Below are 14,010 nucleotides of genomic sequence, written 5' to 3' on the forward strand. Positions count from 1 at the left end.
CTACATGGAGAGTTTTCGGCCGGCAGGGATCGAACCCACGACCTCTTGAACATGGGCCCAATGCCCTACGATCCAGGCTATCCCGGCCCAGGTTTTTCTTAAAATAATGAATAGCCAGACGTGGATATTATTAAATACAAGACTTTCATTTAAGAGTACATAATATTAAAAACTGAGAATACCTTGAATTTCTAAAGAAGCACTTGAATCTACAGAATCTATGTGATTTTCTGCTCTGCACATGTATGTACCCTCATCGCCTTCTCGGGCAGGATCAATCAATAGGCTGCCAGCACCAATTATTCTGTGTCTACTTTCTGATCCTTCCCTAAGAATTAAATACTTGACAATAAAATGAAAAGTTGCAAATTAATTTCTGTTTTAAATATTTACTTTAACTGTTTCAGTATTAACAACGACAGTAAATGTTATGAAGTATTTTTAATTTAATTAATAGTTTACCGAAGAAAAATGAGAATATCGAAAATAATTTAATTATTAATGCCAAATTTCGTTTATTTTTATTAAGGCTGTAATTAAGGAAATTGCTTTGTACATCTTAAAAAATTTGTGTCACATTAACCTTTTAAATTTTTATAAATAACAAGCTATTGTTACAAAATAGGTTGTTAACAAAAAGAAATTCTTCTTTGTCAATTTTATTCAAAAATACTTTAAAATGAGAAGAATAAGAAATTTTGACGAAACATTTCCATAAAATGGAAAAGTTAAAGCATTTTGTGTTGTTTTCTTTTGAAGAAGTTCTTCTAAAAATGGTGGATTTAAGAATTGTTTTAAATTTTTAGTTTTAAACTTTTTGTTTATGAAAAGACAAAAGAAAATCAAGGTATTTTATGATATTTCCTTTTTAAAGACTATTACTGGCGGCATATCTAAATCGTTTTTTCATTTTATACGTAAGGTTTGTTTTGGAACAAAGGCAACTTCTGAGTTTTCCTTTAAGATTCTTTTACAAGTATAGTTTTTCTGGAAAAAAATCGTTTTCAACTTTTCCATCTTAAAATTTTAAATTTGAATAAATAAGCCATACCAAAATGTTTGGCGATGTTTTCTTTTGAAGAAACGATTTTATAAAAACTAATATCCATTTTTTTTTTTAATTTTAAACTTCGCTTTTGAAAAAATAAAATATATCAAGTTATTTCTAGATATATTTGTATTTGAAAAAAAAAAATTCTAAAAAAGGCGGCGAATCTTTGAAATATTTTTATTTTTGATTATAAACTTATGTAAGTTATTTTAAAACATTTCCTATAGAGCGTACGTTCCAACTAAAGTAATGCAATTCCAAATTTAAACATATTTCTGATAATAAATGTATAAGCGTTGAGTTTTTTCATGTTTCAAGATTAGGAAAGAACATCTTCATTCTAAGAGTAAAAATTTCTTAACGCGGATAATTTTCGTTTGTGATTACAGTTTTTAAAGTAAATGGTTGAGAGTGAAAGATAAAATAAAACTTACTGAACATCGATAGTTGCGGCGTCTTTCAGCCATGTGATTTTAGGGGTGGGATTTCCATTAGCAGCGCAATCTAGAGTAATGCTCTGGGACTCGACAACAAAAGTGCTTCTTGGAACAGCTATAAAATGTGGTGCGGATAGTTTATTGGCTTCAGCTGAAAATCGTTAAGAGAGAATTATGAAATGGAAGATAATAATAAGCCCAAAAAGATATAAATCACATGATTTAAACTTATTCTGATTGCAAGATAAAATATTAATCTTTAAATACATATACTACAAACTTTGACTTTGGGGGAAAAATAACAAAGCAAAATAATCTTCAGTTTCATTTTAAATGGAATAAAAAAATTTTTTATTGAAGAAACTGTAATTTTAAACTGATTTAATCTTGACTGAAAGGGAAAACTGATTTTTAACTTAATTTTTAAAGCAATTGAATCAAAAATACAGGTAGGTATTTGAAATATAATTGAAAAAACTGCAATTTTAAACAGATTTAATTTTGACTGAAAGAGAAAACTTATTTTCAACTTATTTTTTAAAACAATTGAATCAAAAATACAGGTAGGTATTTGAAATATATTTGAAAAAAACTGTAATTTTAAACAGATTTAATTTTGACTGAAAGAGAAAACTTATTTTTAACTTATTTTTTAAAACAATTGAATCAAAAATACTGGTAGGTATTTGAAATATATTTACGTTATGCACAATAACTATACTTGATAGACATAATGAAAATGTATGAGTTTTAAAGTTAAAGTTAATAAATTCACTAAATTCTTACTTAAAACGCAATCTTATCTTTAAGTTCAAAAATTTATATTAGATTTAAATGAAGTTTAGGACAAAACAAAATACATGTATGAGGGGCTTAGAGCAGTTTGGCGTAAAAATCACGATTTCTATGTAGGCAATGAGCTATTTCTATGTATTGTGCTGCCATCAATTAGAAATTCCGGAATCTTATAAATTACCTACCTATAAAATATACTTTGGAGCAGTTTTAAATAAAAATTCACACTTCGAAAAAATGTGGTTTAACACTATATTGACTCTAAACTTTCATAACTCCACTTTATTTACACATTTGCTATTCGGAATAATTTAAAAAAGAATTCTGTGAAAAATGTTTACTGAAAAAGACGACGATTTTCATGTAGGAAATAAGATGTTTCTGTGTATTATGCTGCCACCTAGAGGAAGTTCTGGAAATTTATTAAGTACCTGTCGGTAAACAGTACCTACGGCCAATTTAATGTGGGTATGTCATGTTTGGAAAAAATGGTCCTTATCACTAGATTGTTCCAACCTCTTCATAAGTTCACCTTATTTGCACACTCGCTATTCTGCCATGCAATAGAAAATCAACGTAAACGAGAAAAAACTCGAAGTTGAGAGGTTTTTTTTTATATATATTTGGTGGTTTTATATGATAAGCTACCTATTACAAATTTTTTTTACAAATAATTTTTCTATCGGTTTTTGGAAATTCTATTCTAATATTCATAGCATTCAATAGAAAAAAAAATGTTGTTAAGCCACTTTTCTCTCTATGTGGTTTTTTCAATTGCACAACAGTATTCAGAATTACTTAAAAAAATTATGTGAAAAACGTTTAACTCATATTGGCTTAATATTATGCTATTTACAGAAATTCCTCAATTTTAATTTTTCTAAATTGTTGGGGAAAATATTTAATAGAATTACAAGAAGAAAAAAAAACATTAAAATTTTCTGATTTCCTCTGTATTAATATTCGAATTAATTAAAATGCTCCGGAAATTTTTGAATTGATGATTATATTACATAATTGATATGATTAGAAAATGCTAGGGGAATAAATTTCTCTTCGAATTACCTGATATTTCGGATATAATCCCTAAGCAAGGCATAGATAATATTTGCGAATTTACTCTTTTTTTTTTGTTCGCGCAAGAGACACGAATTAATACTATTTATGCATTGTGCTTGCGGTTTTTTAAGTTTAAAGTAGTAACTTCAGACTGAATAGATGACTAATAAACTTCAGACTGAATATATTATTAAAATTAATACATTAAAAATTTCATTCTTATAAAACAAGTTTTGAAGCAAAATATGTAAGTTCTACAGCAAAATATCTATGTCCTCTTCTACACTAAAGTAAAATATGTTCTATTATAGTATATAGTATGTATTCTATAGTGTATTATAATACTTTCTATAGTTTATACGATGTAAAACATGCACATTCTATAGTAATTATGTCTGAAAAACGAAGATTTCAACTAAATGTGGTTTAAAAAAAACTTTTACTGAAACAGTTTTAAATCAAAATAAATAATATGCTGATAAGATGAATTAAATTCAAAAGAATGTTGAATACTAGATTTTCTTTTTAGCATAAATTACTTCGAAGAAATAAAGGTTTCTAAGAAAAGAACATATTTTCAAGAGATTTTAATCAGTAAAAGGCAAAATCCTCGTATTTCTTTAGCAACAGTTAAATTGCGTGCAGAGAAGCAATTTCAATTTTTAAGCTTCTGACTAAATGGCTACTAAAAGATATCTGTAACCGTTAAATTAATGACAGCCATAAAACATTCATGTCGAGACACGTGTTTTTAATCGGATATCTGCATATTGTTTTTTTTTTCTTTTCCAAAAGATCTCCATGCAAACCATTTTAACCTAAATAGCGAAATGCTTTTTTTCATGAATTTTGGTATCCAATCAATCTTGAGAGAGTTAACTATGAATCTTCTTAAAATTGCAAAGGGATACGTGAGAACGCTTTGAGATTTTTAAATAAAAGATATCGCTTTACAATTTTATTTTATTTTTATTTAAAAAAATTGTTTTTGAGGCATGCGTTTAAATAATAGTACTTTTCTATAAGGAAAACAATTCCTTACTTAAAAATGTTTTATTTCATTGTATTAAAATAGATAAGAAATTAATTAAGAGGGTTTTAGTCTCAAAAATATTTATTTATTTATTTTAAACCGAAACGGTGGCACTTTAATAGAAAATAATAAATAAAAAAACATTTCTTACATATTTTTAAATAAAGCATGAAAATTTTAATTTTTCAGTTGCAATAAATTTTAAATAGTCATAATCATAAGGTATAGGTTTATTATTGTCCTAAACTTTATTTGAGTGTAATAAGAACTTAAAAATAATTGCACTGTAAAATTTTTGCCACAAGATTTTGTGGCAAAAAGTGTTCCATATTTATTTTATTTCTCAGATAATATTTTATTCACATATTATTCTATTCGTAACAAAACTTGATTCTACTTAACAAGACAAATTCGAATATTTAATTTCTGGATTTCTTTAATATTATATTTCAATGCTTACCATAGTCCAAACTGACAGTGAGTGTGCCTGAAGAACTGATTCTGTGCCTTTCCACATTCGAGGCGTTGCATTTGTAAGTTCCACTGTCCGTCGACTGGACATTGTGAATCTCCAGTGCACCGCTTGGTAAGAGGGTGAATCGATCTTTTTCCATCCTCAGCATTCGATCATCTTTATACCAAGAGATAACGGCTGGAGGATGACCCTGGATGGAACAAGGGAAATATGCCGTTTGTCCAGGATAGACTGTGATGTCGTGGGGTTGTTCATCGAATCGGGGGAGATCTGAAATTTCAAAGTCATTATTTCACGTTCCCCTTCTTTTAATCCATGATTGTCTTCATAAGAACGGTTTTATAAAAAATCATGTTTCGCTCACGTGAAATATTTTTCGACTTAAATTTTACATTAATTAAACTATGAATCTCCAATTATTTCAATAATTAGAGTTTCAGAATTGTTTTATCTTGAAAACTCGCACAATTTTAGACTTTTAATACAGGGGTGCAAAACCTGTGGCCCGCCGACTGTTGATGTGCGGCCCGAGAACACAATAATTTCTGAACACAATAGTTTCTTTTTTGAAAAATAATTTTTTTCAAAAAAAATCTTTTGAATTTCTCTTCACAAAATATTGAATCTTACTATATACTATAATAGTTTAGTTTTAATTCCTGGTTTTTGCTTAAACCCTATAAATTTTACTTAATTAAAATATTTCAAATATATATTACTTATGAAAATAAGTATATATGTAGTTTTTTACACATTTATTCTAGTTTTTTTTTGTTAGAGTTTATAGTACCTCTTTTCTCAAATATATATATATACAATACATGCATATTGCTTAGAAAGAAACATTTCTTTTCTTTATAATTTTTTTTATTGAATAAATTTTAATAATTAAAAGCATTTAAAATTCGGAAAATATGTTGCTAAGTTTACTGATGAAAATATTTATTGTTCAGAACACCAATCTCAAGATGTAAATTATCATATTTGCCTCCAACAAGACTACTCTGCTGTGAAAGTGGCTCTTTACTCAAAAATGTTGTGAACCCTTTTTATAATCGGTTTTTTTATTTGTTATTTTGCATTGCGTTTAAGTAGCATAGGAATTTTATAGCTTGTCCAAAGAGAACAAGTTTTTAAAAAGTGCAGAATAGAATACATTTCCAGGTAAGATATATTTTAGTGATTTTTAAGTAAATGAGACATATTAATAAACAAAATATTGTTAAAAATTGTACTTTAAGTAAGAATAGATTGATCTTTAAGTTCTGAATCATAGAATATCGAATATACTTCTCCGTTGCTAAAAATTAAGCCTGAGATAATTATAAATAACTTTTTAAGAAAAGTAAATGTATTGTATCATATTTATAAGTTTCAGAACACATTTTTTCAAGAACAATGATAATAACATGATAAAACGTTTTTAAACTAAATTAACTTATGTAAATCGAAACATCTCGATAGTTAAAGTAAAATCCGTGACTTACTGGCAATGTGGAGTTTGGCGGGTTTGCTGACTATGGTTCCAACTTCTGGGAGTGAAGCGACGCATTGGTATATTCCTTCATCGGGTCTTTCGTTTCGTGTGTGATGGACTTCACTGATGAACAGGGATCCGTTTGACAATAACGACCTATTTCAAGAAGAGGATATCAGAATAAATAATTACATTCAAAAAGTTGAGAGAAATTGTGGTTGTCAACTGTCCTGTCACAAACTACAAGTTTTATTAAGTAAGTTATTTATTGACATGTTACCGCTAAAGCTCGAAAGCCGGTAACACTTTTAAAATTTTCATTCTAAAATTAATGTAAAATAACTATCAGCAGTCCGTCCATCTAATTAACAGTAATGTGTTTACGGTAAAGAACATATCGTCGCTTTGAAACTAAACCGTAGTAACTTAAAAAAAATCGAGATATTTGGGTCAATTTGTGTAAAAAAATCACCCTTTTAGAGAAACAACGTGTTGTCTTCATAAGTTCCATAAAATTAATTTAGAGATCAGATAAATCGTCATCGCATTGGCGCGATTCACTATGAAAACTTAGAAATCGCTCTCCTGAAAAACTTGCTTTTTTGAGTTACCACGGTTTAGTTTCATAGCGACGATACGGTTTTGAAACAGTTTATAACTAGTATGGTTAAAAAATCATGAATACAAGACTAAACGGTTTTTTAACAATTTACAACTAACATGGTTACAAAACCGCAATAAAGAAATTTAACTGGACAGTGGAGCTAGGCTTTTCGTTAAGTATAGGACATTGGAGTTAACTGACGTGGCTTTTTTGAGTTACCACGGTTTAGTTTCATAGCGACGATATTTTACCTTTACGGTTTTGAAACCGTTTATAACTAGTATGGTTAAAAAATCATGAATACAATACTAAACGTTTTTTTTAAACCATTTACAACTAGCATGGTTACAAAGCCGCAATAAAGAAATTTAACTGGACTGTGGAGCTAGGCTTTTCGTTAAATAATGGACATTGGATTTAGGTTGTGGTTGAGTTGTGGAACCGTGGTAATTGTTTTAATTAGTTTATAAGGCTGTTTAATCTATCGTAAGAGATTGGAATACTAGACTTTTTTGTGTTAAGCAGGTTAAAGGTGCTGCCATCTATGTGCTTATGAGTGTATCGTATTCTAATAGTCCGGGTTCACAAATTGGAGAGTGTAGGACACTGAAAACTCTTCATGAGTTGGACGAAATATTGTGGTGTTAACACTGAGACACTAATTCCCGTTCTGTTGATCATGAGATTGACATATTAGCCATCTCGGTTATCATGAGTATCCAGCTACCAAGAAACTAAGTAGCTTCATTAGGTGGGCCTAGTTGGTGCAATAAAATTCTGGTTGTTTACCCGTATAAGGCAAAGAACGGTTTTTCTCACAGTTAACAATTTGAATACCATCTTATTTATGGTTATTTGACTGTTTTGTTTGAATTGGGTAAAAAGAAACAAAAAGCAATTAAGTAAATTGTTATGTAAACAATTTTCTCAGAAATTTTTAACAGTGAACTATGCACATTACTTAGCTAATCTGCATTCAGTGATGTCACTTCCACAATTTAGACATAGATCTGAAGGGGAAGGAAATTTTCTCTATATCACTGTACCCATGGTACTGCTCAGTGACCGACCACAGGACTTACGATTTCACAGATTTAACAAGCATTTATATCGCATGTTCTAGGTAACCACTGGACTGCCATGGACTAGATCTCCCAGAAATCCAAACATTAAATCATAAATTATTTTGTAACTTAATTTTTCTCGCTGTTTTTATGTTGTAATTGTAAATAACTTATCACTTAATGGGCTGAGTTAATCTTTAAAAAAAGCATTTACCTTCTGGTGTCTCCGATGAACTGAACGGTCGTTCCATCTCTCCTCCATTCATATGTGGGTGAAGAAGGTCCTTTGGCTGAACAGTTCAGAAGAACTTGAGCATCTCGAACTGTCACAATGTCAGATGGTTCAATGGTGAAGTAAAGCTCTTTAAGGATTGCCGATGAACCTGCTGAAGGAAAATAAATAAATAATCAATTAATCAAATAAATAATCAATTAATCAAATAAATAATCAATTAATCAAATAAATAATCAAGTAAATAAATTAATCAAGTAATAATTAATCAATCGAATAAATGAATAATTGCTTTTTGCTTATCTTATATTTCAACACAGTGGTTATAGGTTTCTTGATTAAAATTACAGAATAAATTATATCTATTATAATATAATAAATAAAATTTATTATATTTTGTGAAAACTATTTATAAAGTCATTTATAAATAGTGGTAGCACAAAATAATAGATTTGACTCATATCGTGCTTGAACTATTTCTCAGAAAAATTTCTAATTAAACCAAAATACATGGTATTTAAGCCATTGTTTTGGTATTTTTCCCGTTCATATGGTAACGGTTTACCGGAAATTCTGGTTCCCAAAATTATAGTCCTTATACAAACACATTCAGTGAAAAATACAGAACTGAAAAGTAAATTTAATCGCGTAAATGGATCTTATGCCATGTTCCACGGTATCATAATAAAAAATACCAAATTTTACCACATTTAACAAATTTTTTCGCATATTATACCAACCATATTTTCTAGTTAATTTTATCAAAATCAGCGCTTTGGGTAAAAATTACTGAGCTTTTTGGTGTTTCCATAGAGCCATCAGAAACACGGTAAATTTTATCATATTCTAGTAGTTTTGACCATACCTTTTTCTCAGTGGCTTAAAAGTAGATTTTTATAGAAGAGTCATAATAAAAATCCAACTTATTACAGTATCACCATGTAAGTCGTACTTGTTTAAGCAATAAATATATGTTTAAGATAAAACTATTTTAGTAAAACGAAACTAGACGGCAATGTAGAAATTTATTGTGTGTATAAAGTATCATAAAAAGTTTTCTTGTTGTTTTATGTGAAACAATTCGTATGGCATAACCGGGATTTTATTCTAAATTATTTGAGCAAAAACTTTTTATTTATATTTGCTTTTTTAAACAACCATATTTTTTTTAATATCCTTTTTTAATGAAAACAAATAAATACTATAAATCTTTCTCATATAAGGTAGTATATTACACTTAAAAGAACAAAGATTCCCTCTTGTTTGCTTAGAAAATTTGTATAGAAAATATTAGTCATTCCATATTTTAAAAAAAGTTGGGAATTTGATGAATAACTAAGAACAAGTGAACAAATAATCAAATTTAGGAATATTTTTATAAAAAGCGAAATAAAAATAAACACTAAAATATAGCTTGAAAATGTTTTTTGAGAAATAAATTTTACCATTTTTATTTTGATAATCGATATTTTCCCTTCAAACTTTCTTTTATCCACTGCATTCAAGAGGGTTTGGCTTGCCTTCTCTTATTTATTTAATTAAAGATTCCAACCGAATTTAAATTGGATTTAGCGTTGTTATAGAAACGAAACTTAAATTTTTTCTTGGTCTTGAGTTAACTGAAAAACCTTTCGTTTATTGCAAAGTCATTAAAGAAAGTGATCGACATACTAAATCAAAAACAGCTTTACTATTGATTGTTAATTCACATGCAATAATTTTAATGATTTTAAATTTATAAATATAATTTATAATTATTCATTGTAATTTTTAGCATCGATTTTTATACATTATCGATAAACCATAATGAAATGTTAACTTGATTTTATATATGTATGTCAAAGTATGTATGTTTAACTATGCATGTCTGAGTATGCATTATACCTACAGTAAAACCTGTTAATTTGGCCAACTGCCTAATTTGACCTCCATTATCGAAAACTGAATTTATTCTACGTAAAAAAAGAGGGGAAATTTTTGCAACCAGACCACTTGTCTATCCCGTATGTTGACCATTGAAATGAGCCAAATTTATCTTGGAGTTCTATTGAATGCCATTCTAAACCCTTTAAGTTGACAAGAAAGAAATTTTTTTTCAGGACATTTTCTTTTTTATATGTTATAAATTAAAATTTCACTAAAGTGGAGAAATAGTATTATAAACTAGCTAAAACATCTCTGTTCGTTGATTACAAAAATTTTAGAAAACAGAACAGAAATGAATGCTTTAAATACCGTATAATTTGATTTTATTAACCAGATTTATTTTATAACCGAAACTGAAATTACCATATAGTAAGGTAATTTTAACAAGATTTTTTCTCCGTTTGTGATTGTATCGAAACATGGTAAGAGTTAAGTAACATGCTCTTTATAAGTTAAAATCATTTCTACAGTTAAACAAAAATCATTCATTTAAATAATATTTTAAACTTGCACTTTAAAGGGATCATTTGAAATATCTAAATATTTTGCATCTTTCAGTTCTCATAGTAAATGTGAGTAATATATTTGAATAAATACAGTAATAATAAAAGAAGTCAACAAATGCTTGAACCATTTTTTACAGAAATTAACAACTAATAAAATGATAAATGATAAACAAAGCTGAAGCAGATGTTGATTCCCATCTATTTTTGAATAAAGAAAGAAGTTTTCTAAGGTTTTTTGGTTATCATAAAAAAAGAATTTTTCATTGTTAAGAAGAATTTATTGTTTTCATACATAAAATTTAACTTTAAGTTATTACAAGACAAATGGTAGAAATTTTTCAAAAGTGTTTCTTCGATGCTTTGTAAACTATTATTTATAAAGATGAAATACAAAAATATATTTCAGACTTATTTTTTCTTAGGAAAGGAAAAAAAAAGAACATAAAAGAAGTTTAAATGCGACCGCTCATTTGTTAGCTTTTGCAAACAATTCGAAATATACAGCATGTCTACTAAAAGATTATTTGCTGCAGTTTTTAATAAAATATTAAATAAGAAAGAGTTTTGTTTTGGTTTTTTAATGGCAGGCACTGAACTTATCATTCTTCGCCAAAGAAGATGCCGAAAGTGTTGCTCATTTAGCGTTACCTGGTGGGCACCTCTGAACAAAGTCACGGAGGGAAGCAACATTGCCCATGCTGCACTGCCACAAATACCCCTTCATAGGGTGGGCCACATTCACACAACAGAGGACTTTCATGCCCTGATTAACTTAACTTTCAGTTTAATAATCTGATTTTATTTCTCAAAATGCATTCTTTTCGTCTCTAAGGTGTTTAGCAAACGCAAACATGTTATTCAAATAGAATACCTTAAATATGCTAACTAATAGGTGCAGGCGTTATTTTAAGTAAAGTAATAGGGCCAAAAAGTGGGCCATACATAAGAGAATTAAAAAAGCGATAGTTGTTATTAAGTAACAAATAAATTAAGTTTTCACCAGAGAAAAATCCTTGTCCAGTTGAAAATAATAAAACTGCTGAAAAATTTCTAGAAATTCTTATCGTTTTTAGTAAAACATGTTTCCTGGGGAGTTCACCGAACTAACATTTCGACATATTTAGCAAATTACTAACTTTGTAAATTTTAGGATACGAATTTCGTCAAAAGCTGTAGGCTCCATGCAACATAATGATTAACACAATTGATCCTAATTGATTGAATTAGTTGATTAAAAAAAGACATGAATAAAAAAAGTATGAATGAATGAGCATTCATTCATAACCAGAAATCATCAAGCCCTGAAAAAAATTCCGGCATAATCATATAACGGCTAAAGGCACCGGCGCTCAGGGTACCGGCACTTTTTGACGTAAAATCCATTTTTAACGAAGCGTCTTACCAGGGGTCTGTCTAGGTTTTTCTGAGAGGTACCTATTTTGTGAAAATTTAGACATAATTTGTGAAAAATTAAAAATTATACAAAAAAATCAACACAAAAATATGGTCAAAATATGGATTTATCGTTTCTTAAGGGATACAAAAATAAAATTTTAAGAAAAAGTATTTTGTGAAACTACCGTTTTTCCAAAAGTTGAATTTGTGAAGGTACCACTAAACGGTAGTAAATTCGGCCTGGACAGACCCCTGCTTACGGAATAAAAAAAATCTGATGAACTGTAGTTTTTACAAGATTTACAGTAATAATTTTAGAGCTAAATCACACTAAGTCAATAATTGCTACCGTAAAAATTACGGTATAATACTTTACGGTAAAAATGGATTTTACGGATGATGCACCCAAAGTGCCGGTATATAATAATTTATCAGGAATTTTTTACTATGTAGCAAATGTACCAGCTATACCTTTATACAGATCACGCGCTTTTAAAATCAAATTAAACAAAAAAACAAAATGTTGGAAAATCAGCAGTGGGGCCATTGTGTATGAAAAGAAAACTTCCATGGTTTTTATTCTACACTAATCTATACTCATTTTTCAGCATACTTTACTGTAAAATTAAATGTTTCTCTTGAGTAGAAGTTACATTCAACAGTAGCAATTAGCAAAAAGACTTAGCATAAGCCTCAAGAATGAAACTCTCCAAAATCAACATAAACACCCTGAATGCAGGAAACAGTTTCGCCCAATAATTGTCCAAAATAACATGATTCCGCGATGAAATTATTTTAAAAAATAAAGTGCTCAAGGATTGCTGAGTCATTAAAAGGGCGAATTTTATTTCAGAGAATGCAAAGGAAATAGATGCAAAATTAATAATGGACATTTATGTATACAACATAAAGCAAAGACATATGAGTATAAAACCTATCGAAGTTTAAAGCATAGCGTATTATAAAAGGATTATACGCAACGATATTTTATCAGAGGTGACATGATAAAACAAATGAACTGACATAAATATATAATTAAATGCAAAGATAAATGGGATTTGAATTTTTTTTTCCGCGATTCCCCTTTCCCGTCACGGTGAAGATTTAATTAGGATAAATTTAATTATGAGTTGAGTATAATACGAGAAAGAATGAAAAGTCAATATTTTTAAGCATTAAGGGGAGGGGAAAACATTGATTGTTTTACTTTTTTTTAAAATTACGACAAATGGAACATTAGAGCTTAAGAGACGTTTCCCCGAATATTTTTAAAAATTAATATTTTCACAGTTTCGAGGAATAACTTCGCCTTGAGAATGGATTGGTATTTAACATCTAATTATTCTTTATGAGAAATTTTGTTTTTGACACTTATCAAACTGAAATAGTTTCTTTACAATTTAATTAAAACGTGAAATTCCTTTAGCAAATAGGAAAACATTTTCACGCATTTTGCTGATTTTGAATTCATTTTTGAATAATTTTATTATTTGCATAATTATTTTTAATTCTTCTTGGTAGCGGATTTTAAATAATAAATTTCTTGAACATAAACATTTTATAACTGATTAATATTTATTAGATTCGTCCTTAAATATTTTTTATTTATGATCCTTTATTCATGATATTCTATTCTATTCTATTATAAATTACAGTTAACAGATTAGTTAAATTATTTAGAACTTAACGATCAGATCATTACAATGGGATGCATGCAAAAATTGTATTTAATGTATCCGTCAGTTAGTTAAGCGAAAATGCTAAATAACGGTAGTGGATTTACTGAATTTGTTATAACAATTACTTTTAGTTTTAAATGTTATTTTAAATTTTAAATTTATTTTAAAATTAAGTAGTTTTAAATATTATTTAATTAAAATTACTAATGTTCACTAACATATATTAATAGAATCATAAAGGAAATATTTGGACGCGAAAAAGCTAATGGCACAAGCG

General features: G+C 28.4%; 1 protein-coding gene across 17 annotated transcripts in view; it reads right to left on the reverse strand.

The window, feature by feature from the left end:
- Nucleotides 1-14,010, reverse strand: part of LOC107454390 (neogenin) — a 232,969-nt gene that overhangs the window by 34,835 nt on the left and 184,124 nt on the right. For 11 of the 17 annotated variants that reach the window (XM_071178783.1, XM_071178786.1, XM_071178778.1 and 8 more), the window contains exons 2-6: nt 8,210-8,381; nt 6,338-6,483; nt 4,836-5,120; nt 1,486-1,639; nt 183-328 (exon numbers count right to left, since the gene is read on the reverse strand). In XM_071178783.1, the coding sequence (XP_071034884.1) occupies nt 183-328; nt 1,486-1,639; nt 4,836-5,120; nt 6,338-6,483; nt 8,210-8,381 (903 nt within the window). The remainder of the gene's footprint in view (nt 1-182; nt 329-1,485; nt 1,640-4,835; nt 5,121-6,337; nt 6,484-8,209; nt 8,382-14,010) is intronic. The other 6 variants (XM_071178784.1, XM_071178787.1, XM_071178779.1 and 3 more) reach the window with 1 other exon arrangement.

The sequence above is a fragment of the Parasteatoda tepidariorum genome, chromosome 3 (assembly GCF_043381705.1).
Source record: "Parasteatoda tepidariorum isolate YZ-2023 chromosome 3, CAS_Ptep_4.0, whole genome shotgun sequence".
Classification (NCBI taxonomy): Eukaryota; Metazoa; Arthropoda; class Arachnida; order Araneae; family Theridiidae; genus Parasteatoda; species Parasteatoda tepidariorum.